The sequence below is a fragment of the Coturnix japonica genome, chromosome 5 (genome assembly GCF_001577835.2).
Source record: "Coturnix japonica isolate 7356 chromosome 5, Coturnix japonica 2.1, whole genome shotgun sequence".
Taxonomy (NCBI): Eukaryota; Metazoa; Chordata; class Aves; order Galliformes; family Phasianidae; genus Coturnix; species Coturnix japonica.
Window position 1 is genome coordinate 28120869 of NC_029520.1, and position 27062 is coordinate 28147930.

General features: G+C 45.4%; 1 protein-coding gene and 1 long non-coding RNA gene across 2 annotated transcripts; one reads left to right on the forward strand and one right to left on the reverse strand.

Moving 5' to 3' along the window:
* The first annotated feature begins 297 nt into the window (after window positions 1-297).
* Window positions 298-11270, forward strand: LOC116653468. The gene is made up of 2 exons (XR_004307340.1): window positions 298-4480; window positions 5408-11270. It is a non-coding gene; the product is annotated as an uncharacterized LOC116653468 (long non-coding RNA).
* LOC107314951 (serine/arginine-rich splicing factor 5-like) lies at window positions 10249-26218 on the reverse strand. The gene is made up of 8 exons (XM_015864818.2): window positions 26077-26218; window positions 23997-24135; window positions 20883-20953; window positions 19666-19749; window positions 17467-17539; window positions 13681-13754; window positions 12738-12848; window positions 10249-11778 (listed from the first exon to the last, which is right to left on the reverse strand). The coding sequence occupies exons 2-8, from the start codon at window positions 24120-24122 to the stop codon at window positions 11481-11483; spliced, it is 837 nt and encodes a 278-aa protein (XP_015720304.1). The 5' UTR covers window positions 24123-24135; window positions 26077-26218; the 3' UTR covers window positions 10249-11480.
* Between the last annotated feature and the right edge of the window lie 844 nt (window positions 26219-27062).

Here is a 27062-nt window from a genome sequence, read left to right on the forward strand (position 1 = left end):
CTGTGTTTCTGCATCGGAACCTTTCGGTTTTCCCTTTCGGGCTTGGAGTTAGTTCTCTTTTACAAAAATAGCACCACTCGAGGCAGCCTTCCCGATAGGTGGAATAGTTTCCCCTTGAGAAGGAACTGGTGGAAATCCCCTCTCTTGAGACATTTTAACTCTGCCAAAAAATGTACAATGGGAGTGACTGCTTTAACTAGCAAGCTGACTTGGATGAGCTAATGGATTTTTCCATCACTAGTGTCTAGTTCCAGGGATTTCCATGAATTGCTGTCAGGACAGAAGAAGGCAACAGATTGCAACTGCAGGATCTGCTGTTTCAGCTCCACTGACACGTCATTCCCTCAGGACACCCAGTGACCTGGTTAATCTAGTTCCTTGCTTCTGACTTCTCCTCGTAAATGATTTATCAACTGGCGTGGATCCCTGTTTGCTTAAGGAGGCGTGTGACGACCTCTCACAGGCTGGCTGCACAGAGCCACGGCCGCATTTGGCAGCCGGCTGTTGGCCACAGCTCGTGACCCTTGGCTGGGGGAGAAGGGGATGGGCACTAGAGCCTGGTGGGTGATGATTATGTGGCTGCTGGAGGGTGCTGGTGACCAAGCTGCAGGCTTGGTAGTGGGAGTACTCACCTAGGACCTGCCTCAGCCCACTCTGACCCCCATGGTATGAAGGCATGGTGGGCAGAGGGCTGGCACGGGCTGTAGTTGCCCACCATGGGAGCATCAGCTGCACCAGGGCCATCCTTGAGGTTCCTGTGCTCCACAGAGGAAATAATGCCAACTTTGGTCCACTGCCTTGTTCACAGCGAGGCAGCATCCATGGGGTGACATCAGTGTCACATCTGGAGGAGTCTTCATGTGCATACATGGGTCAGTATGCGTGTCACCACACACACAGCATTGCAGTAAGAAAGAGGTGGTACTGATCTGAACTCAATCAGAAGCCAGGGAGAGAGGATGGAAATGACTCCTGCAAGCTTTACATCCTGCCTTTGTACCTGGGCTAAAGGAGCGTGGAAAGAGATCAGATATCACAAATTGGGCACCCTTCTAAAAAACTGTCTATGGGCAACTCCCCGCCTTCCCTCCAGGCCAGTTATTGCTGCTTCCTGCTCTGATTGTTTCAAATCCGGTTATCTGGAGTTATGCCTGTTCTGGCAAATACGGTGCAGCAGAGGGGAGGGACTGTTCCAGCCGGTGCTGTATGCATGCCACAGATCACAGAGATTAGCATGGGAGGAACCGCAGAGATGAGCTGCTTGAGGCAGATAGTGGGAAGCTTACAACAGAGCTGCTTAACAATTACAGCCATGAAACTGTAGGTCAAAATCTTTATTCTGGGAACACGAAGCTGCGTTGGGTTTCCAGCTGGCAGGGGGCTGTCTTGTAGGGGCAGCACGTGGCAGTAAGGTGAGGAGGAAGCCCACCACAGCCCCCTCCCCAGCAGTGTCGTGTCGCACCACCCGAAGGCTGCACATCATCAGGAGGGCTGGGCTGCAGCGAGGAACCTGCAGCCACATGCAGGCAGAGGCAAGGGTGTGTTCTTTCCCGCACAAGGGTGGGTTTGGAGCAGCCTGCAGCTTCCTGGGACCTCAGGGGTGGTCATTCCTCTTAGCCCACGAGGGTGGAAGATGCAGCTCCTGTTCTCTTTTTTGGGGTCACACCACCTGCTTCTGCCTCAGCAGAAACCTCTGTGTTCACACCCCATGTGCTCCCACTGCACACCTCCTACAGCAGACAAACAGCACGGGAGGACAGACAGCTGGCAGGGTGTGTAGGAGCTAATCCCACCTCACCAGGAGCACCATAGACACTCTGCTGCTCAGATCCCAAACCCTTGTCCCCAAGAACAAGTTCAGTCTAGGCTGATCTCCTGTATGCCCCATGAGATCCTCATCATAGTAACAGAGCAGAGAGGTAGGATGGGAGAAGAGGCTGAGGTCGGTGAGTTATCCCAAAACCGTATTTCTAACCTTTAAATATGTGTGGGTTTCCCTCAGACATAACTTCAGTCTGAATTCCCAAGTGCTGATAAATGTGTGAGTGGACAACTCAAGGCTCAGGCTTAGCTTCAAGCCCAAGCTCACTGACTGTTCACACCACCTGTCCCACACGCCATCTTGCTCTCCTAACAGCAGAGAGGAGCCTGATCCATGTAGGAACTATGTCCTTCCAAGCAGCACAAGTACTCCTCACTCTAACCTCTTGGAACTCAAACACAGTTACCAGGGACAGCACAGATGCAAGTGATGCAAGTACAAAACTCCCCAAAAGCATTCCTATGTCCTTAGGGCACTGAAACAAGAGCCAGGATTTCTCATTGACCTCCTCCATGGCAGGTGCACAGGTTTAGCAACTACGCACTAAAGAGAGCAGCCAGAAACTCTTTGGCAGAGACAGGACCAGAACCTGCTTCCTCTCATCTCCAGCTGCCCAGGTTGCTCAGAATCACAGAGTCATTAAGGTTGGAAAAGGCCACTAAGATCATCCAGTTCAGCCATCCACCTACCACCAGTGTAGCCCACTAAACCACCTTCCTTAGTGCCACAACTACACATTCCTCGAACACCTCCAGGGGCAGCTTCCAAGTGCCTGGCTTTGTTCTGGTCCAGCCAATACAGGGCGATTTTCTGGTCTTTCTTTTGTACATCCAAAAGGGTTTTTAATTTGCATTTTTTACCACAACCAATCACAGATATTTTCATTGAACTGTTCACGCAGAAACCATTTTATTGAGCTGTTCTGGTTTTGGTGTGCTTAAATCACCCAGCTGGCAGAGCAGCCTAGTGCATGACAGAGTGAAGTCACATACCTCTCTGCTGGGTCTGACTGCAGGAGATCCTACCAGGTCAAGGTTGCAGCTGCGTGTCACGCACTCATGGCATCCAAAGTTACCGTCACTCCTTCAGGAAGACTGGCTCGGAGCTGAGAGGCAGCTGACCAGAGTTTCTTATCCAGGTCCCCTGCTGATGAGGCTCAGACTAAATCTGCTGGCAAAATCTAACAAGATTGCAAGCAGAAGGACACAGCTATGGATAAATAGAAGTGAGGGGAATAATGGCCTGCTTTTCTTGGACTGGGTCCAACATTCACTAAAGGGATTCCCATGAGCATCAGTAGGATTCAAATCAGAACATAAATTTCTTATAAAATTTCTTCTACTTTATTAAACCATAAAAAAATCAACCCAGCCCCCTCCTGCTTCCCCCCCCCCTTCTCCCCCCAAATCACACACACACAGAAAAACCAACCTCACAACTATTTTAAGAGCTGTTTCCCCCTTTTCTTACATATTCATTCTCCTTTCTGGTCTTTCTCAGTAGCAGGGAGGCTGTCCTGCTCCTCTGACAGCTCCATGACCTGCCAGCTGCCCACAGTCTGAGCACTGTGCTTCTGACCAGGCAAGCCAACATGCCATGAGCTGCTGCAGCTCAGCACATGAGTGCTGGAGGAACAGGGATTGCAGGGCGGCCATTCACTAAGGGCCCCAAGAGGACATCCTTCCTGTATTAATATTGCCTCCCCGAACTATCAATTAAAAGAACGCCACATTTCTGTACCCTGTGGATATCGTCTGCCTTCTGTGCACACGCACATCCCGCTGGGAGAGGTACTGTAAGTATTGAGGTATTAAAGATGCCAGAGGGAGCCCAGTGGGATTTCAGAAGGGCAGTGGTCCTGACTGCTTTGGATTCCAGTGCAGGTCGGATGTGTGTGCCCCAGGCCCTGTCTCTAGGGCCCCAGCACCTTTGGAATCTGGTTCCCTCAGCCCTCTCTTTGAATATAGCAGTTGGCTCCCAGGGTATTACCAGCATGGAAAAAGTAAAGACTATGAGTTCTCCGGAAATATTGAAACGGGGTCAACTAAGTAACGTTTAAGTCAATTAGAAAGACAGTCTGTTAACAGCCTGTTAATAGCTGGCTGAGATGGATTCCCATGATTCCCGGTGCCAGCATCTCTGCTCACACAAGGAAATATTTATGACTCTTCTCCCTCAAAAGCCTGGTTAACCTCATGTAAAGTGGAGAGCATGAAGATAGATCTATCAACATTAGGGACATTAACTCTCCCTTTTTGTCCCCACGATTAAAAGAGAAAAAGACGAATTCAAACAAAGTGGGAAGTGAATTACCCAGAGTGGCTGCAGATGGGAGCCATTAAATGCCTGGCTGCGTTTTTTTAATTGAAACAATACAGCAATTTACTATACAAATAGCTCTGGCAAAGCACCGCTCTGGTTCTGTGGAAGCCGGCCACCCCGCATCCCACGGGTCACACGCAGCAGCTCAGCTCGGACCCGGGGCGAGGCGCATCCCTGTGCAGAGCACCGCAGCTCCGCCTCGCTATCCGGACCACTGCAGGAACGTCGGGACGAGATCCCAGCGGCAGCTCCCGGCCGTTACCAAGTAGAGTCCAGAGAGAAGCAAGTCCTTACTCCTCCTTTTGGGGCAAGGTGACGGGAAAAAAACAAACCCAGGTGGGTCCCACTGTAATCTTGATTAGCCGCAGGTTTTGGTCCGAGCTCGCAAAGCTTTAGGCCTGCCTGTAAGTCCGGCTTTGAAAGGAAGGTGTTTCTGTATTTTCAGTTTTTGGACGTGTGAGTAATAGGGGTGCCATCTAGAGGCCGAAGCAACTTTCCAGCACATTCCTTCGGACAGGAGTGGCATTGTCAATAACCTCCTCCTCCCACTACCTTCTTATGAAGGACGTCTCGCTTCTAAATAGAATTGTTACAATACAAAGTGTTTCTCCATCTACATCCCTGCCCACAGCAGGGGGCTGGAACTGGATGGTTTTTAACATCCCTCCAACCTAAGCCAGTCTGTGATTCTGTCATCTCTCATTCAACAATTCTGCCTTAATAAATCCAGCTTAAGAATGAGGTAGATACAGATAGGTAATCTGTGTATCCACTGTAGGAATGAGATGCTGGGAGTCTCAGCTCCATCCTTCCATCCTGTCCCTGAGCTGAACAGCACCAGCCAAGCTGGGCCAAACTCAGTGGGATCCATTCTGGACCCTGCCTTGCATAGAAGTCAGTTGCTGCCAGTGTTAACAGGAGGCAGGTACAGGGCAGCCACAGCCACCCACTGCTCACCATGTGCTGCCTGCTCACTTGCACTAAACCCTGTGTCCAAGTGGAACTGCTCAGCAGGCTGCAGGGAGCGAGGGCTGCATTGTGCTGGGCAGGCCTAGCAGCAGAGGAACCTCACTCCAATGCTTTACAGAGCACTTCAGATTTGCTTGCAGACTGCGTGCCTCGCGCCCCGCACCCACCAATTGCAAAATCCCCTGTTGATATGACTAAGAGTCACGCTCTGCAGCCTCAGCTTTGGGTTCTACCTCTCACAGTCCTGAAACGGGGACAGGGAAGTGCCAGATGCTTTCTGTTCTCCTTGTCCAGGACTCTGCGACCACGGGTGTTTTTGAGTCAGCGGCGCTCAAGGGACCTTTCAGTCAGCACAACTGTGTGAGTGGCCAAATAAAAACAGACCCAAACGCCATCGGCTCCGCTTACATCAAGGAAAGGGGAAGCAGCTCTTCTACAGCAAGAGCTAGCTGAGTTCTGCAAGAGGCGGCTAAAAATAGGGCTGCCCCCTACAACACTTCCGTCCTGCCTTTGACACGCTCGCAGCTTTCACATCCCATCAGCCCCGCCATTTCCTCACCCCACACTCGGCATCGCCCTGCAGCCCTTCCTGCCTGTGCAGGGCTTTGAAGCATGGGCAGCTCCCTCACGCCGGACGGCAGCAGCCATTTCCTCTGCTTTCTTCACTCTTTCTGAGTGCTTTGGTCACAAAGTGAGAAGTGGGGCGGGTCCCGGTGAAGGTCTCACCCCAAGAAGACACTGGAAGTCCCAGAGGTGCCGAAGACAAGAAAAGCTTTCCACAGTGGAGTGTTTTCAAGGGTGTTTTTCTCAGTAAATGAAATGATGGAAAGCGTTTCTGTCAGTACCTCCAGGACAACATTCCCAAGTATCTGCTTTCAGCTTTGGCATTTGTTCCTGGAGAATCAGGGGCTGAAAATGGCATAAAGCTGCTTCTCAGAATAAGAAGGAAAACAAATGAGCAACGCACAGGAGGGGATGTGAAGGGACTGATGTGTGTCAGCAGGCAGTGACACCACACAGCTGTCAAATGATGGCCCACGGAAGATGGCAGCACAGCAGCAGTGTGCCATGAGAGCAGCAGAGCTCCAGTTCTGCCAGTATGTCTGTGAGAAAAGGCATGGGACAGAGCTCAGTGTGGGCGGGCTGAGGAAAAGGCAATGACATCTCTTAACCTCAATGAAGCAGACTGTTGAGAATGGCCTCAGCATTTGCCCAAGGTTTTCCAGATGCTAAGTAAATAAAATCTCTGAGAAGCTGGACCAGTTGGCACCTCATTTACCTTTGTCTTCCCTGCATTTCAGCATAGCAAGTACCCTGATGTCCCGATAAGGACAAACAGGATGAGGCAAGCCCACGTTCTCTGGACCACAAGAGGATGGAACAGGTCACCACCATGCTGTCAGATGGCAGCTTGAGCCCTGGTGGTCTGGGGGCCAGTCCTCTCCTCCAGGCTCCTGCTATCTAGCTGTTGTGGCCTCATGCTCATAGGCAGAGGAATTTGGTCTTGAAGGGGAGCCATTGTGCAGCTCCCAGTTCTGCTTGGGAGTGAACAGAGTCAGCAGAGGTTCCTTGCTGTAAAAGGGCTGATGAGGAGGGAGAGCAGCCTGGGCCTCTGCTGGGCCTGAGGGTGCAGTCTCCCTAGAGCCCTGAGGCGGGCAGAGGCTGGTGTGAGCACACAGTTCTGGTTCTGGTATACAGAAAGGCTGCCCCGAGGTGGTTGTTTAGAAAGGGTGGAACAGGAAAGGCAGACCTGGGGACAGAGCCCCTGGGCAGCCTGTGAGGCAGCCTCCAGGGAATAGCTGCCCTGCTGTGAGGAGGCTACTTTGGGCAAGGGATGTAAAACAAAGCCGAAAGCCATCAGCTCAGAAGTCACATCCAGAGACACTTTCACCAGACCAAGCCAGAAGTGACTTCCTGAAGCTTCTTTGTCACCAACCTGCTTGAGAAGAGTGGCACCACACAGTGTCACTGCTGCCAACTGGAAGCAGAGCCATGGCAGGAGGCTGCCAGCTCCACTCCTGGGCAGCTCCTGCACGAACACGTCTGTATGCAGGGGTGAGGAAGGTGCCGGGGGGCTGGCTCCTCAGCAGTTCTCTGGTACATTAGAGGAACATTTGCAAACTTTTGCCACTTCTAAGCCTCAGCAACCACTCTCAAGAGCAGCCTGTGAAGGTTTCCTGGGTGGTTGGTTTGTGGTTTTTACAGTTGTAATTTAGTATCTGGATCTTATTTCAACGGCCCCCTCAATCCTCCCAACTGCTAGTGGTCGCTGGTGCCTGCTGTGAAGCTGTGCCTGCATCCTTCAGGAGCTGCTGAGGGGCTGGGTGACAAACAGGCCCACAGCCCTCAGGTCACCCTTTGGGTCCTCATGGCAGAGTTAGAAGAGACACACATGGGCTGCCACAGATCCTGCATGAGCGTGGGCACGCACCTCGGCTGAGTGCTGAGGCCCTGCTCCCCTCCTCTTCCTTCCGCCCCCAGCAGGTGAGCGTGCCGGAAACCACACGGACGGAGGAAGGCAGAGTTTCCAGTTCTCTAGGCAGAGGTGCTGCTATGTATTTTCGTTATATAAATATTGTTGTTTTTTTTTTCCACAAAAGTGATGGTTTGGGTCACCAGGGCTATTTTAAGATGGGTTTTGCATTTCCTCCAGAAAGGGCCTTGCCTTGAGGCAGTGTTACAGCACCACCTGGTGGGTCCCAGCGAGCGTCAAGCAGCAAAGGGGCCAAGCTGCTTGCTGCAAATGGCCGCAGCACTGCCAGCAGAGGGGCCGGACTGTGCGGCTCTGCAAGCAAAGCCCTGTCCAGAGCACACCAGCCCCCAGCACGGGCTATCGGAGGTGTGAATAACTCCTTAACTACTGCCTCCTTTGCCCCACAGGCATCTGCAACTCCACATTAAGTCTACAGGAGCATCTGCAGATTTTGACACTTTCAGCCAGGCTGGCAGGTGCTCACAGACGTTAGAAACATGACCAACTACATTTTACCCATGCCAGCCACAACATAGTATCTGAAGGCCTGTGAAACTCAAGGAGAAATCAGCTGCCTTAGAACTGCTGAGTGCTAGCTGTTGAGTAATAGAAAATAAGCATACATGTAGGGTTCCACTGGGTCTGATCTCAGTCTCCAGTGATTCATCTCATGTACACACATACACACACACACAAATATACTGAGGGCAATTCCTGGTTTGGACTGAAGCATCTACTCTACACACACTGATCTGCATCTTCCTGTCTCAGCTTGGCGGCACTGCTGGATACCCATGCAGCATGCAGGTTTTCTAAGATGGGGAAAGAGATGCAACCCTGGTTACATGAAATTACCACTGCACCACACAAGAGCATCATTCAGTCCCAATGAAACCCTTTATTTTAAGCCCTTCATTAATCTTGAAGAGTGGTTTTTACCTTACACACTCACCTCTCCTTCATCACTCGCACACATGTAAGCCCAATAAATCAAGAGCAGTGATCATCCTTCAGATGTCTTGAGACTACCCATACCTACAGAGCTGCCACTACCTAGTATTTCGCTATAGCATATGATCTACCCCCAGCCATGCCCTTTCCTTTTCATTCCCTTTACAGGCCTGGAGTGGCTCCACATATAGAGTCAGCGCACATGCTGCATCCCAGTGTTAGCTAATGTGCAGAGCATCTTGCTTATGTGCCCCTGAGCCGCAACTCTAGTGGGCAGGTCAGTGCCAGCCCTGACTGGTAAATCACACTAAGTTGCATGATCTGTCAGACAGATTCCCAGTACCACAGCTCCCATTCAAACCAAACAGCTTCCTGAGAGATGGCTACTTAAACTGGAAAAGTCTGAGTCAGCCTCAATCCAAACGAGTTTCCAGCTTGAGGCTGCTTCACAGCACATGTGCGCAATGCCCACCCCTGCCAGGCCACCTGGCTCTGAGGTCTCACAGCTCAGATTGTTTCTCCATGTAAGTTAGCCTTGTCTTCAGCTGCTCTTATTGAAAGGGGTTGCTCCCTGGGGCTGTTATACCTTGCCCAGCTCTGACTGGATGTATAGGGCTACAAGCAGCTGTTCAGAAACTGATAGGTAAGAATGAAGAGTAGCATCTTGCAAAGAGGTGGAGAATTTAGGGAAACATAAATGATTTAACCTTTAAGCGGTAGGAAAGGATGGCAAACATACTTAAGATATCTGGTAACCTATTTTGTACATTTCTCCTCACTCTGAAGCATATTTCCATTTCACATCAGTTTTCACATAAACTTTTCCTGAGAACCAAAACCCTTCCATGATCCCACAAGCAGTGGTAGCAAGTTCAGCCACTAGATGGCACAAGACAGATGAGCCAGTTCACTGAGGCCAGTTCTGGCCTTGGCTGCAGGCACATTCCCAGCCTGCTCCCGCCATCTCGCTTTTCAACTACAGGTCAGCATTCTCAGCAACCACCACTTGTTTTGCTTTTCTCACCTGCCAACCACTATCACTCAATATCTCCACTGCTTTGTTTGTGGATCTCAAAGGTCCTACGCTGGGCAATGGACATTCTGGAATTTTTTTTGCAAGGCCACTAACTTAACAAAGCAAGCAACACTGTCACTTAAAGACAGCTGAGCATATCCCAGCTTTCCCAGCAGTGACACAACGTGGAACTCCTTCACAAAGTAATTCCTACTTGTTCATTCTGTTTTTCTCAAGTGTCAGCATATTAGGATAACAATATGCTAAACATGCAAACATCACGAGCAGTAGTTTGCTATAGTAAGAGTATCTGTGTTGAAGCCTTAGCTAAAGAAGTGTAGCATAGGTAATAAAAGAATTCCTGGAAATGCATTTCAAATATTCTAGATGGTTTTACTTACAGGCAAATTCCAGTCTCTTTTCCACGTTTGGCAGTTGGTACTTCTGAACTGGTGGACAAAGTCAATCACACAAACATATCTGCAAGGACAGCACAGATACTATTATTTGCTATCAATTCAAACAAGTTTCTGAGCCACTGATGGCCACAGTACAATGGAAGGATCTGATTACTTACCCGTGGTAACTCCTTCTTGGTTACATTTCATTTGTTTCTGCAAGGATACATCTTCAAACGGGTCTCCTTGTGATCATGCCCACAAGACTGCTACCAAGTAACAGCACTATGCAACATTGTAACGTAAGCCAGAAAAAGGTTTTATTTTACTAGGATTGGTACATTTCAACACACGTAAGACTTTTGAGTTTAATTTACACGTATTTTTTCCAAAAACGCTTCCCTTCTTTAACAATCCAGAAGTTAAAAAAATCTTATTCCAAATTATAAGAACAAACAGTGGAAATTTCTATTAATCAAAACAACTGTGCATTCAGGAGATTTAAAGGAATTATCCTCCTCACCCTTTCACATGATTAACTTTTACTGTCACAACTGACTATGCTTTAACTGGGATTTTTTGCTGCCGTTCTTTACTAAAATAACTTTCTGTTCCATCGAGACTATTGCTAGTCATACACACAATACTCAGTATCATACTTCTTGGTATGAAAACTATGCCACTTTTATCAACATTAAAAACATGGACATGCATATTGACATTTCTGTGCAGTTTTATGGAGTCACCTGTCAAATAAGGCCTCTACATACAATATCACATACTAGTGAATTACTGGAAAATTAGTATAATGGATTCGCAATAATCCCGACACCTGGATGGTATGACTCACTGTAACAGGAAAATCCAGCTTTTATTACTGGTTAGCATTGTATTGATTCACTAGCCAAACGTACAATACTCAACTGGCCAAGGTGTATTCCTGAAAGTCTGTTGCAAATTAAGCGTATTATCAAGGTCAATTAAAGCTGGAACTTAAAACAGCCTCTTAAGCCAAGCAATGGGGGAAAAAAAGTGAACTCTAAACTAAATTCAGCTGGTCCATTCATACTCGCACAGAAAAGTAGCCACAGAACTTTAAGGAATAAAATGCATACTTCCTGTTCTTGGACTCCGTATCAAGGACAAAAGATAACATACTATTCTGGAAGTCAAAGGCCTTGAAGGTGGAGGGGAATCTGGGGGCAGGAGAGGGCAAAAGCAGCGCATTGTCTCATCCCATTACCTCAGCATTATGTGTACGTAATATATCTATAATAGAAACGTTTACTAATAGCAGGAAAAATAAACAACAAAAAAAGACTTCCCACTCCAGACTTCACTGAAAGGAGAAAGCTGACAGCCCCTCCTCACAGAGACGGCCTATTTGATGACAGGCACTTTGGCAATGTAAAAGGAGGTTACCTTTCCATCACGTTAACTCTTCCCCTCCCAGTTCTCATGTGTAATTTGTCTCAAGTCTTCAAGAAACTTGAATCAAATTAAATGCATTAATACATCTCTAAGAGCAGGTTAACTACGGCTGTGAGCAGAGCTCGACCTAGAACGAGATTTTCTTTTAGAAGAAGAGGGAGATGGGGAAGAAGCTGGCAAGCTGGAGCGGTGACTCTTCTGGGAGTAGCTCTTCTTAGGTGTACGGCTGCGAGAACGAGACCGGGAGCGGGACCGGGATCGAGAGCGAGACCTGGACCTGGACCTGGATCTGGACCTTGATCTGGACCTGGACCTGGACCGGCTGTATGATCTTGAAGATCCTGTAGACTTGGACTTGCTGCGAGACCTTGAGTAACTCCTTGATCGAGATCTGCTTCTACAAAAACATAAAAAAAAGCTGTAGTCTCATGTCCCACTAAGTTTAAAATACTCAACATCCATTTTAATTCTCAGGTGCTGCGTACACACAGCATTTCCAGCCGAACAGCTGAACATACTGCACGCAGTTACTTCAGAGAACAGCTATGTTTCTGTTGTGTTCTGTCAAACAGTATCTTCTTAGGCCAAGGACAGCAGAAACTGCTAGTCTTAACATTCTCAGCTACCCTGACAAAACAACTGCTTAATGAAAGGTGCCGGCCTTCCTCCCTTTCTACCCTCCTACTCTCTACCCTCCTGTTCTCCTGGAGCAGACAAACAATTTTTAGCTGCTTATCAACAAAAGCAAAGAAATGAGAATTAGTATCTGTGGTGTTCATTCTTTCTAGAAACCTCTGTGTAAATTGCTCAGCATTTTTTCACAGTGTTAAAAACATCTCTGAAGGCACCAACACCATCACACCTCAAGGCTCAAGAGTTTAACACAAAGAATATATATATTCATTATTTATATATATTTTAAGAGACTTAATTAAAGAGACAAAGCTAATCTGTTTGTGCTTTTTTATGACTAAACGGCAGAGCTGTTTTGGTAATAATTCATGGAAGCTAACATTATTATTCTCATGAGCAGAGTGCTTTTCACAACAATCTGAGAGGCATTTCACAGGTCTGTGAAGCAGCTTCCTAATCAGTTAAAAGGGTTTTAACGCCAAAATTCACAGCTTCTAATATTTTTATTTAAATATTGTGTTTATTTTTTAAAATCTTACTCTCATCATTAAGGGCTCTATGTAGCCTATTTTCAGCAACTCAGTTCTTACGTAAAATCTATTTACACTGCTAGAAAGTGGTTCTCTGCTGTGGTATCTAGCTTGGGGCTAAAGAATTAGATAATTAAACCTTGGTGTTAAAATTCTTGCCCTCAGCAGAATTTTATCTAGTCAGGCTACACACCTATGCCTCCTGTGATCCTCAATCAGTTTAATTCTGCGTCCATTCAGCTCAGTGCCATCCAGTTTTTCCAGTGCACTCTTCATATCACTGTAAGATGCAAATTCCACCACCCTGTATGCCATAAAGAAAGAGAGGAAAAAAAAGGAAAAAAAAACCGGTTACAAAGCAACTGAAAACGCAAGGAGAATAAGCGTAGGCTTCTTAAATACTGTTGATTCACAGCTTGATGTTTCATCTTCTCAAAGCTATTTTTTAACCCGATGACAGGGAAATATAACCCTAACTATCCTATCTATATATATATACATACATATATACATACATATCCTATATATTCATACCTTTCACATCTTCTCAGACATTACTGTAACTCTTAACCTGCAGCAATGTGATAAAACATCCAAGAAGCGAATGAAACCTGCACCAACTGTGGAAATACCTTTCAGTCCTCCACCAAACTGCATTTTAAAGCTGTCCAAGGAACAAAAACTTGCAAACCCTGCTGGCTCTATTCAGATTTTTAACAGTGAATAGAAAGAATCTCTTCTTTTTTTCCCCATCTCTTTTTCTTGCTTATGTTCATTTCTCACAGTTCTGCCTGCTGAAACAGCGCAAGATACTGGCTGATACTTTTGCCTCAGATATCAGAATTAGTTCATAAATAATTATACATAGGTGGCTAATACTACAAAACACAATGGTTGACTTTTCTCCCTTCTCTTTTCTGTTCTGAAATTGGCTTCATTCTCAAGAGAGACAGAGTTCAGTACTATTTCTGAACTCCTATTCACTGACAGGTTTATCATTTCTAATTGGAGAAATTTCAGCCAGTTTAAGCCAGACTACGTATTTATGTTTTGTTTCTTTTTGTACTATAGGAACAGTGATCTTGCTTTCAACAGTTTCTGTTTTTGCATACGTTTATAGACAAACATGAACTCACCCTTCATTCCTGTTGTTTCTGTGTGCATCCACATAGGTGACCTCCCCTGCTTTTCTCATGACATCTTTCAAGTCCTGCAGCAAAAGTTAACATTTCAGCTTTAAACAGGACACAAAAGTCAGCTAGCAACAGATAATAAACATCATCTTAGAAATTCCTTCTCGAAAACTGCATAATGCTTTGCTTTCTCTCTATATATATTAGAAAAATCAGTTTCTAAGACTCAGTCTAGGTAACAGCAGGTATATACAGAAAGAATCCCTCACTCACAACTACGCAGAATAAAACAGTGCTTTTAAATTAATCCCACATCACAAAAAGAGCTGTTACAGAAATAGGGCAATATTTAAAACCAACATGTACATTGTATCAGACTTACACCTGACAGAAAGCAACACAGTACTAAATGCAAGTTTTCACTCTGAGGACCAATGGCCCAGTTAAATGACAATCTAATACATTTAGACAAATTCATTCTATATGATCTCCTCCCCCAACTTCACAATAAAATTAAATACAAATAGGTTTAACTAGAATACAAATAATAACTTAACATGAGGATTTCTTTCCTTAGATGTCACTCCAATACTCTGACACACTACAGTGCCATGTCAACAGATACCCTAGCACTTAAGAGAAGCTGAACTGCAGGCAATATGACATTACTTGCTCCACAGCAGCATAAAGCACAAAAATAAAAGGTCACAAAAAAATCTAAATATTTGTGTAACTTAAAACAATACTGTTGACAAACTATCTGGTATTTGAGAGTCCCAGACTACTTACCGCAGCTCGCCACAAGTGGCAGATGATATAAGGTACCTTAAGCAAAGAGTTGTTTGTCCAATACCTAGCTGGCCAAGAGGAACTCTTACATGAGAAAGGCAGACTGATGGCTCATAGCAATATGCTTCACGGAGGTACCAGAGGCCCTGAAAGCACTGGACATAGTCTCCAGAAGTGGCTAAAGAACCCGAGGATGATCTGTGCTAGCCAATCGAGATCAAACCCAGGCAAACCAAGATCTAGATCGCCAAAAAACAGGAGTGTCATAGGAACCAAAAGGAAAATTCAGAACAGGCCAAACCCTAATTTCAGCCACTAAAAAACCCCCAAATCTTTGGTTCTTTCTCCTCCACACAAGAAAAATGAGGGTTAACCAAATCAAGGTTGTTAGAAAAGGTTCAAAACACACTTGGTTAGAAATATGCTTGAGGAAGAAAAGACTAGAAAACAAATAGTCAGGAGAAACTTCAGAATATTTGCCACAGGATATAGGAAGGCTCAGTTTTAGCTCATCTTTTTAATTAGAATTCAATAGTTCAATTTTAAAAACTGGCACAAGCAAATCAGCAGACATTTCCCTTGTTTCATGTGTGCTTATAACAAAGAAACTATTTTAATAGCAAACCCACAGTACTGTGAAAAGTAATACTCCAACCTTAGCATCTTTAGCCCAATTTAGAGGTAAGAGGAAGATTTTGGCTCTGCTGAAGTCAATGAAGGTTTAAACAGACCAACACCAATCAAGAGAGAGTTTAAAAATGTTTAACTACACCTTTATTTTCTAGTTTCAAAATACTAGTTTTTAAAATGGGGGCCCCCTTGCCAGAATTGACACAATATGTGGAATCCTAAAGAGCATCATCTTGAATTGTCATTTGTGATAGCAATGTCAGTATGATTAAGATGCCAGAATTGTTAATCAGAAGAGATTAGTGTGCAAGATCCGTAAGATATCTGCTATTATGAGGGGAATATTTTAACATTATCTAGTCTTATTTAGCAACAACAAAAAGCAATAATGGAACAGCCAAATTTTATCCTAAGTTTACTGCTCTGGTTCACCTTAAACAGCACAAGAACACCCTGTTGTCCTTAGCATCAAAAGAAAATAAATGTAGGACAACCGTAAATAGGAAGTGCAGATATTAAAATTACATCCTTACATAACACAGATCTAATTTTCCCTATTTGAAAATAGACAGATGCAGAAAAAACAAACGAGAGCCATTGGAAAGCTCTCAACACCAGAAATGCGCTTACTAAAATAAGGAGAATTCTGACAGAACAATCCACTATGTATGAAATTACCTACTAATAAGATAAGTTTAGAAAAGCCGGTCTGAAGCTCGTTTTTTTTCCAGTGATATTTTGCTGTTTTGTTGTTTAGTATCTCAACACAGAAATTTTTGAAGGAGACAGAAGTTCTCTAAGCACGGGGATCCACACACACCAAAGGTGAAACCATGCACCTAAGTTTTAAAGCTTGGTTCCATATCAATTGTGGCTGCCAGAAGCTCAGGGGTTAGAAAGGAATAAGAATGCTCCTACTGTTAATGTATTACATACTTGAATCTGTTGTGTAAGTAGCAGAGCTAAAAGACATTAAAAGGCTACAGTCAGTAGGAAAACAGTACAGCTTCAAAACAAAACGAGGCACATGCATTTTAGGTTCAAACAACCTCTAGGCAGGTATCAAGAAGTTAAGTCTCTTATGATAACATACATATATATAAAACAGTCATTAAAACATTTATTTTAAGTCCTACAGAATCATTATTATGAAACCTGGGTTGGGTGAGCTCCAGTCTAAAACACTAAGTATACATAAAGCCATTATAAATATTTATAAGTAAAAGAAAGTTACAAAAGAGTTCATTTTTTTCCAAGTTATACACTTAAGAGCACTACAGGATTTACTCTCTAACACTCTATTCTAGCTTAATCCTCCAGTCCCTACTGGCATTTCTAAATATTGTTTTGTTTGTTTGCTTAATAAAAACTCACATGCATAATTGCATAGAATATTCAGAAGTAATTTACATTGGATTAACTTACTCATTACATCAACTCAGAAGTTGTCTTTTCAGTTATTTGGTACATAACACAACTGGACAATTACAAGCTTTTTGAATCTATCATGCAGAAGAACAAACCTAGTTTTGCCATTTATCTGTACCCAAGCTCTTATGGAACACATCAGCAGAGCTCCAGGCAACAAAACGGCTTCTTCACGTGGACCTCTCTGCAAGACCAAGTCTTGGAGCACTCAACACTTCCTACCATGTTTGTCAGTACACTAATTAGTCAGAGGATATAAAGGTTAATGAACAAGACCGAAATACATTTGTCATTCACCTTTTGTAAACAGCATCTGCTGGTATGTCCTTAAAAATTACACTTTCTATATAGACTGCATGCTATGTAGAACAAGTGAAGAAATTGATCATGCAGTTATTCCGTCTAAAAGCCAGCTGAAAGAAAACCAAAACCCAATAGCAAAAGGGAAGACAATAGAAAAGTGGTAAGAAAGCTGCAAAAGATGATTACTGAAAGAGATTATTTGTAGTATCTACAGAAAGCACACTTCACATAGTAGATTTCTTAAGATAATTTGTACAACAGAGGGCCATAAATTTCATTCAGAAGAAAGGCGTGTGCTTCCAGGTAGAGCAATACAAAAGGATGACATGGTTTCAATAGATGTCATTCTTCAGTAATTCAGAAAAATTCTAAAGTCTTTCCAAGTTCTATCAGTTGGCAAATACAAGTAAACACAAATAGATCCTCAACTATAAAATCTATACGCTGAACCATTTATAAAGCTATGAAACTCAAGACTTGTTTAAGTGTTTGAATGCTGACTTTATCACTGATTTTTTTTGCCTACTTCTTATTTCTGATGAATATTTATGATGGCTTTAATAAAAATTTCAGCTGAGAGCAGTAACTTCCAGGGTAGGAAAATAAAGTGTAAAAAAAGAAGGTAAGACGATAACTCACCTGCCAGCTAATACGGGATGAAAGGTTCTCAACTATGATCCTGTGTTCAGTACGAACAGGGGGTCCATATCGGCTGGAAGAGTTCAGTGAGAAAACAAACAAACCTTCAGGGTAAGGAATTCAGAACTTCAGACATTAAACGATTTCTGTACTTTGCTGCAAGATTTGAGTCAAGCGTCTCCCTTGTTGCTGGACTGCAGATTTGATTCTCCCTAATCAAGAACATAACTCAGAGTCCACTACAAGAACAGAACAGTAACTAGGGGAATAAAAAGGATTTAGATGATAAATTTTATACAGATATAGTCAATATAGTTGTCATTTTTCTAGATACACTGAAATAAGAGCATAGCAAAAGAAAAGTACTTTAAAGAGAAACAGTTTAATTTGGGTAGGGATCTTAATTTGTGCTCCTAAATGTCAAGTCAATTGTGAACAGTTATGTATGCCACCATACATAACATACATACAGGTGTTTTTGTGGGTTGAAATACTTGTAAGGACCCTCATAGAATCACAAGGTCGGAAAGGACCTACAAGATCACCCAGTCCAACCATCCTCCCATTACTGTTGCCACCACAAGCTACTAAATCATCTCTCATAGCTCCTCATCCAGACACCCCTCTCAAAAACAAAAATGTGGCTTAAAAATATTCAGAGAAGAACAGCAAGACATCTGGAGATGTCTGCAGGTCATTGCTGACCACAATCCTAGTTGTTCTGAATCCAGATGGATCTGGGAGCTATGGCAAACATACACCAGCCTTTTGATAAGTAATGCAGAATTCTAACAATGACACAACTTCATATTGATACAAAGAATCAAGAACACTGACCTTAAAGCAAATTGTTCTTATCTTCTCCTCCCCAAAAAACACAATCCTAAATCATGTATATGGATTTGTACACTGAAGCATAGGCAATTTCATTTCAGCGCATACCTCAAAGTGTCCCAATTTTTTTCAGACCATCCAGATCTTCAGGGCATTTAAACAGAGGTCCCAGTGTCCCAAAACTGGCAGGCTGAGTCTCATCTTTCCATTACCGTAAACCAAAGCCTCTTCCTGTCTGGCAGCGGCAGTCTGACACCACGAACATGACTACCACGTCAGATGCCCGTACACACTTCCTACTTTAAAAGTCCACTTTTAGCCTAGACCTCCGAACAACTATACCGCATCAAGGTTACTGCCACTGAAGAAAAAACAATCTAATTAGCATAGTTGCATATGCAAATTAGATGTTCCAGACACTGATTTGTAACTTGCTGCCTTTGAAAGAAACGCAGAGGTTTTTGTCAGTTAAATCTTTCAAATTACTCCACGTAGACCACAGCTACAAGTGTTTTTACACAGAAAATTAATTCATGCGTATTTACTTCAGATGGGCAGACATAAAGTACAGACATGTGAAGTGCAGTTCTTCTGTGGAATGCATGTCAATCTGATGAGCGTCACAAAATCCATTGCAACACGGCACAACTGGCTCAATTCAACGAGAGTAAACACTTCCACGAATACCCTGTGTCCACTGCTGGTATTCCAGATATGAGCTATAGCCATTTCTCAGATTCCCCTGTTGACCAGAGGCTCTCCTTCAGTAGGGAACCTGTCCAGTCACCAAACATGGTATTTAAATGCTTCTGCAAGTGCTAATTATCTTGAAACCTGGTCCTGCTTCTGAAATGCCGTCCCTTTAGTATGTTGTGCCAAAGCAAGCATTTTGATAACCATATAACTGGAAACGTGACAGCTTGGTTAGACAGTAAATACCTTGGTGAACTATTGCTTTAAATCATTCTACTTAGCCTGTAAGCTCATTTTAACAACAGAAGCCTCGATAGAGCAGCTCTGGCATTTTCCTCCATTTAGTATTAAGTCAGCCAACTCAAGTGCAGCATTATCCCTTCACAGCATTTACACAACAGTAGGAAGTGAGACCAATGCAGTGCCCACAAACATGGAAAGGGAGCTTTTCCAAAGATGTTTGTGAATCTCCATTGAGCCAGTTAAAACCGCTTTAAAGACCACATTTTCCTCTGCCAGAGGAAGTAAGGCATCTGCAATGTTGGAGAATATAAAATCTCTTCCATGAATCAACACAAGGAAAACAGGGCTGGATCCCTAGCTCTGGCCACCAATACAAAATAGCACTGCAGTTCACTTCTTCTGCTTGAGGAAACAGTACAGACCACCTACCTAGATCCACTCTGCGAGTAATAACTGAACCGCTGTGCGAATCTGCCCCTTCCTCTTCTGGCTCGAGCATGTTCAATCGTGACCCTTAGGACAGCAACAGAACAAACAAAAAAAAAAACAAAACCAAAATGCATACTTGTAAGTATTTGACGCTGACTGAAATATTTCCTAACTGGAAGCACATGTAAACAAACAAGAAGCATCTTGCCCTGACAAGCAATACTTAATAATACAGTCATCAGCCTTCCTTAAAGAGGCAGAATAATAGTGTTCCCCTGCCTCATTCCCCTGCCCTCAGACTTTCATGAAAATGGTCATGGGTCTGTAATTTAGGTTGATTTGCCAAATTTAATTGAAACAGAGCCCAAAATTAATCACAGAGTGAAAAAGGCAGCAAAAAGAGCTACAGTGGCCTAATAACCTAAAAACAGCTACCACAATCAAAACAAAAGTTACCGTAACATCAAGGGCTGCACTGAAAGTAATGCCTCCTGCTTAATGATGTCAGCTCACAACATTAGAACTTTACGGCAGATGGTAGTATGGCAGCAGAGGCTGAACCTTCCCACCAATATTCCATTACATGTTGCTGCTGTGTGACAGATGGCAGCAGAGGAGCAGACTGACAAAATGGCGCTGGACATGGAAATGTGGATGAAGCAAAAATTGTCACTGAATGCCTCCATGCAGAAAAAATTGCATCCACTGGTACTCATCAATGCTTGCTGAACATTTACAGAGATCAACCAGTGGATGTGAGCACAGTGGGCAGTGCGCTTCAGCAGTGCTGACAGTGGGTCACCTCTGCTGATGCAGATTTTTGCAAGCATCACATGCAGTTTCTTGTTAAACACTGGCAAAAATACACAGCTGACAGCAGTGACTATGTCAGAAAACAATGCTTTGTAGCTGAGGATTTGCTCTATTAAATAGCCTTATTGCGCTCACTGCATCTGCTGTCATTTCCATGGAAATACCCAGGAGGCATTACTTTTGGAGCCACATACATAAAATCACTACTGTCTGCCTAGCTGCCAAAGGGCAACACTCCAAAGGGCTACCATCAACTTCTCTCAAGTCAACAGATTCAAATGAATCGTTTCAGATACGGTTATGGAAGGAGTATTCCATCTTAGAGCCACAACAAACAGGCGTGAGTAGGAGCTAATGTGCCATATCTAGATGCAAAACACTTAAGGGAAAACAGTCAAGCTTACCTTTCATCACACAACTCTTTTCCATTCAGTTCATAAATGGCATCATCAGCATCCCTGTGGTCTTCAAACTCCTACAAAAGACATGGGAATAAACAACCATTTTCCCCTCATAGTATACTAGAAATACGCTTTTTAAATACATGTTCAACTTTAGCAGCAAGAACTTTGAACAAAGAAGTGGACTCCCAGTACATTTACAACTGAAAACCCAAGATGTTCCCATCTACAACCATTTCTTCTGCCTCCACCCTACACACTAGTTTTGCCTCAGTAAGCTATTTCAGTACAACTATTTGTGGGATCTATGTAAAATAAATTAAAACATTTGGTTTATTACAGGAATATCTAAAATACATTTTGGGGCAAAAGCAAGGGGATTTTAAGGGTTAGAGTTTTAAATGACAGCCCTGCATGCAGGGAAGTACTATATAACAACCTGAGCCGATCCAATTGCAGCCAAAAGCAGGAGAACTGCACGCTTCCAAAACCTTCTTAAGAATTCTAACTGAACCGGCAAAGAAACAGTAAGCCAGGAATAAAGAAAAAGCCCTTCTGATTTTCTTCTAAGCTAATTCAGTCCACTGATCTGGAAAAATGGTTCTTGTGTAAGAAGAGTAAGAAAGATGAATCCCTCTTCAATACTGGCAATCAGCTCGTCTGGATCAGCTGCAGTGTGCAATTCCCTTGACTGCTGCAATGGAATTTGCTGCTTCACTTTTGGCAGCAATGCTGCTTTAGTCAGCTTGAGTAGACCCTGCCCACTATCCAGCCCACTGGTTCTTGGCAAAGCTGTTTGTACTGCTCTGCAGGAAACTAGGTCAAGAAACCCATCCAGATGAAAAACTGCACACTTGCTGCAGGAGGTGGAGCTGAAAAGATTGTTATTTTTCAAATACATCAACTTCTCAGGTGGGTTAATGGTGTGGCTGAGCAACTGTGGTAACACCGTATGAGGACAAGGGAAGAAAGGGAGGAAAGAAAACCTTAAGAACAAATAGTTGGATAGGGATTGCTTAAACCAACAGAACATAGCAGATGGAAAAAAAATCACAGATCTGCAGCTCAAGAGCAATGAAAAGCAGAGAAAGAGCTGCTCGAGTCGAAGAAAGCATCTGCGTAACTACAAACAACTTTTCAGAAGCAATATTGCCTATATAGGTTTCATAAATGCAGATTTTTAAATAACCAAAACAAAAGTCAAACAGCCACAACTGGAGGATCTCAAGGGCTAATACTACTCAATGTTTTTATCAATGATCCAGATGGAAAGAATGAATGCATCCCCACCAATTTCATGGGTGACACCAAACTAGAAGGAGAAATAGATAAGCCAAACGGAAAAACCATCACAAAGAGAGACTTTGACAGGCTGTAAGATTGTGCAAAAAGAACTACAAGCCTTAACAAAGGGAAAATATAAAGTCATGCACCTGGGACAGATTCATCCCAAGACAAAGTACAGCCAGGGGTCTGAGTGACTTGGTTATAACTCTGCTGCAAAGGGCATGGAAATCCTCATGGAGTGTAAGCTAAGTGTGAGTCAGCACTATGGCCTCACAGCAAGGAAAACAGATCATGTCCTGGGCTGCACTAGCAGATCAAGGGATGTGTTTTTCTATCCTACTTGGCATTTATTTGGCCACATGTGAACATTGTGTCCAGTTCTGCTCTCTCCAGTTCATGAAATACGTCAAAAAATTGGAGCAGGACTAGCAGAGGGCCACCAAAGCTGGTAGTTTTATGAAGGAAGAAAGGCTGAGGGAGTCGTGTGCATTCAGCCTGGTGAAGAGAAAGGTCAAAGGGGATCTAGTTGGAGTCTTCCAATACCTAAACAGTCACACGGGAGCACAGGACAAAAGGCAAAGAGCACAAGCTCTTTCAGATGGAAGAAAAAAATATTCCTCATCATCAGAACAATTAACATTTCTAACAGAGTTACGGGACAATTATTCAATCTTATCATTGAGCTCTGAAAAGAAAATGCCACTGCTGGGGATCCAGAGAAGAAAGGAAGGAAGGTCAGCTGACTCATGTGCAGCAGCTGAACAGATTTTTTCCCTGAATAAGCCAACAGCCCTACCCAAAAGAAGAGATGCTCAGGGAAAAGCAAGAGAGAAACAGCAGCACATGGAAAGGACACACTGAATAAACTCACGCTCAACTCTTAGAGCAGCCACCTACCTCCAGACTTCAAGAGGAAAGTAGTTGACTGCCAGGAAGCAAAACGAAATACCTCATAACATGGTGCACTCAGGAACCGGTGTGTGTAGGAGCTATGACGCAATATTCATTTGAAGCATAATTAGACAAAGACTATTTCTTTTTCTTTTTCCATAGCTTCACACAAGGAAATTATCTTGGCAGAATGAATGACATGAGAGCACATACGTCACCGTATGCGGGCGGCATAAACCTTCCCAGCTGAAATACAGCACCAGAGAATGGCTCATTCTCAGGGGATAAGAACCAGGCTGATCCACAGCCAGCCTGTAAAGATTCGGATGATGGTTTTAGGTAGGAAGTAAGATTCAGTAAACCTTGTGTTGCATTTAGTAGTCTGAGAGACACATATACTTTATGGACGTACACTGATGGTGAATACACCCACCTTTAGCTGCATGACAGTTAAAGCTGTGCTGCAAGCAAGCAACTATTCCACACTTGTCTTAGTTAACTACCTTGCTTTGTGTCAGGTCATTACTTAAGAGATACGACCAAAGAAAACAGAAGTGAAACACAAGTGAAGCCGTGAGAACTTCTCCAAGTCAAGACTTTGTTGGGTTTTATGATGTTGTAACAGACTATATATACTGTCTTCAGAAATAAGGGATAAAATCTAAATCTCACAGAAGAATGCATTCGGATTCATAATGCATTTAATGCAGCTACAACATTTCCAAGACTTTGAGCAAAACCTGGAAGAAAATAAGGAAAAATGCAACTGAATAGGGGAAAACGAATCACATCCTCAGAAAAGCAATCTGTAACATATATCAATATCTTCCATTTCCCATTGGAACTATTATTCCCTCAAGTATTTGCCCCTCCTTGACTCCAGCCTAGCAATGTTAGCGCCTCTGAGCAAGAGAAGAAGAAGAGTAAGGCATTACTTACCACAAACCCAAATCCATTTTTTAGATGGATTTCTCGTATGCGTCCATATCCTTTGAAGAACTTCTCCACGTCCCGCTCCCGAGCACGTGAGCTTAAGTGTCCAACGAAGACACGGCAGCCACTCATCTTAAGTGTGATGCTACAGAAGAAAAACATGATTGCTTCTCAGATTAACAGACTTAAAACAGAGTGATTAAGATCGCGTTCACATCTCAGGAAGCCTGGTTCAATGCAATTTGATTGTATCATCCCCAAAATATCTGCGTTAAAAACCTGGTTCTCCTCCATAGCCAGAAATGGAACAAACTCATGTCTTGCTGACTTTCAGCAGAACCTGTACAGAATTCCCAGCTTTGTTCTTTTCAGTCATACAGCTTAAAGTCCTCTGGTAGCTGCAATAATGGTTTCACTAGCTGCTAGAATAGAGGGGTTTTCCTAGCAGACCATAAAAACAAACTGACCCGTTCCATAAACTCTAAGATTAATTTAGCAGTAGTTAAATACAAGAACGCCAAGCTCTTGCCTTCACCTGAAAGGACTACTGCAATTAAAGTTATATTTGTGTTCAAAAGGTAAAGAGCACTGATAAAACTACATCATCCTTCCAGCGCAAAGGCAGATCTAGTTCAGGCCCCCAGATGTGACAGTACGCTTCCTTCTTGTTGTAATATTGACTTGCTGACCCAAATAGTTAGTTAAAAATCAACTAGAAACCACATGAACAAATATGAAATCCATGCGATTTAGAAATTTTTCATTTCTTGTAACGAGAAAATTGCAATTATTTGGCTTGCTTGGCGAGCTTGCTGTCTTACAAAACACAAAGAATGTAAGCACAAGGGAAAAGAAATACAGTGTGAGCTTAACACTGGGCTGTAGAGCAGATGGTACACCTTGCAGACACACCAAGTTACTCCATTCAGGGTTAGCGTGATTCATTAGGCTTCTACTGATGATTAGCTCATTCACTTGTGTTACTGTGCTGCTGGAGGAGAAGTGTCAGCAAGGAGGGCACTGGCCTTCTGCTGGGGGTAAAGCATGGCTGACTGCACCTATCCGGATCAGTCGGAACTGTCAGGGATGCACAGCCTGCGACAACAGCACTCCATGCCACAAGTCCACAGGTCCCCTGTGAGGGCCGCCTGCCCTTTGGATCCCCCCTCGGGCTCACAGCAGCCGAGGCAGGGTCAGCTCGGTCCCTGCTGCACCTCTCCACACAGGGTCAGCGGGGGAAGGCCACCATTACATAACTGTAACCGTCTGCCTGAAAACACGGCAAGAACCGGCATTCTTGCAAAGGCGCTCGTTTGAGGAACAAGAGGAATATGCCCGATTTAAGCGACCTCGTGACTACCGCTCGCTTCTTCGGTTCCAGAAAACAACGGGCGGAGGAGATGAGACTCAGCGGACGGTCGGATGGGGCCGGCTGCCCAACAAAGTCCCCCAGGCAGCGCTCAACAAGCGACACGCGTCTGGCCCTGCACGGCGCGGCCCAACACGGGGGGCTCACAGCGCTCAGACTGTGGCACGGACACCCGCTCGTCGCAGCGCCTCTCCCGTCGCTCCCGGCACGACGCGCCGTGGCCGCTCAGCGCTGACGGCTCACGCGATACCACGTACCAGTGGAAAAATACCGGGGGAGGCCGGGCCCGCGCCGCGCATCGAGGCCGGAGCCGCGGCGTGCCCCGACGCAGACGGGCCTCCCCGAGCGCCCAGCGGCGCGGCCCGGCCCGTCGCCCCGTGTCCGGCCCGGCGCTCCCCTCGGCCGGCCCCGATCGGCCGCCCCTCCCCGCCAAGGGAGCCGGAGGGACGCGGTGCGGGGGGGCCTCACGGCCTTCCAGGGCCGCGCCTCCGCTCCCCGAGCGCCCGCTCCGGCCGAGGCCTCCCCCGGCAGCAATCTTCCTCCCCACCCCCCCGCGGCCGGCGGCGCTGCGAGCGAGGCCGGGCCCGTCCCCGCCCCGCGTAGGCCCCGCGGCCCGGCCCGGCCTCGAGGAGCCCGCTCGCAACCCCCCGCTCGCAACCCCCCGCCCGGCACTGCGCCCCGAGCCTCCATCCGCCGGGCGGGAGCGGCGCCGCTCACCGTCGCCGTGCGCTGAGTCGTGCGGGCCGTGCGGAGGCAGAGCGCTGTGCCCGGCGATGGCCGCCTTGTTCCTACGAGACACCAGCAACGCCGCGCGCCCACAACGGATGCTGCGCAACCGCCGACGTCCGACTCCAAGTCCCAGCGTGCCGCGCGGCGGGACACGGCCGCGCCCCGGCCCTCAGCTACGCCGCCATGATGCGCTGCGTGCTGGGTGCGCACACGGATGGCGACGCTGCTGCTGCGCCCGCACCAGGGGGCGCCCCGCCAGAATCACAGAGTCACAGAATGAGCCGGGTTGGAAGGAACCTCAAGGATCATGTAGTTCCAACCCCCCTGCCTGGCAGGGCCACCAAACATACACATTTACTAGATCAGGTTGCCCAGGGCCCCGTCCAACCTGGTCTTGAACACCTCCAAGGACGGGGCATCCACAACCTCCCTGGGCAGCCTGTTCCAGGGCCGAACCACTCTCCTAGTGAAGAACTTCCCCCTAACATCCAACCTAAATCTTCCCACTTTTAACTTAAAACCATTTCCCCATGGCCAGGGGAGAGGGAAGGATGTGGGGCCGTGGCCTGTAACTCCTGATCAGGGTTTGTGGGTGCCCAGCAGCTGTGGTTATAAGTGTCGGGAGGGAAATATGTCGTACAACTCAGAACATGGCTGCCCGAGTCTTTGTGTGCAGATATTCTGTGCGGATAGCGGAGCACCGCAGCAGTACCACCAGCCCCAGCATGTCTGCGTGCTTGAACTGCTGTGTAAGGAGTTCAGAAGGAGAAAAAAGGCTCCTTAGGTGGCAGCCTTGGAATGGTGTAAGAGTAATAAGGATTGGAGTTACTGGCAATGATGAAGATAAGTGATGCTGGAAGCCCAATTAAAGCATTTTGGTTTAATCCTGCCAATCATCTCTGCTCTCTGGATCATGTCAGTGGGGAAGAACGTGACAGTGTGTCTGGAACAGGGCTCTGAGTGCACAGGCAGTG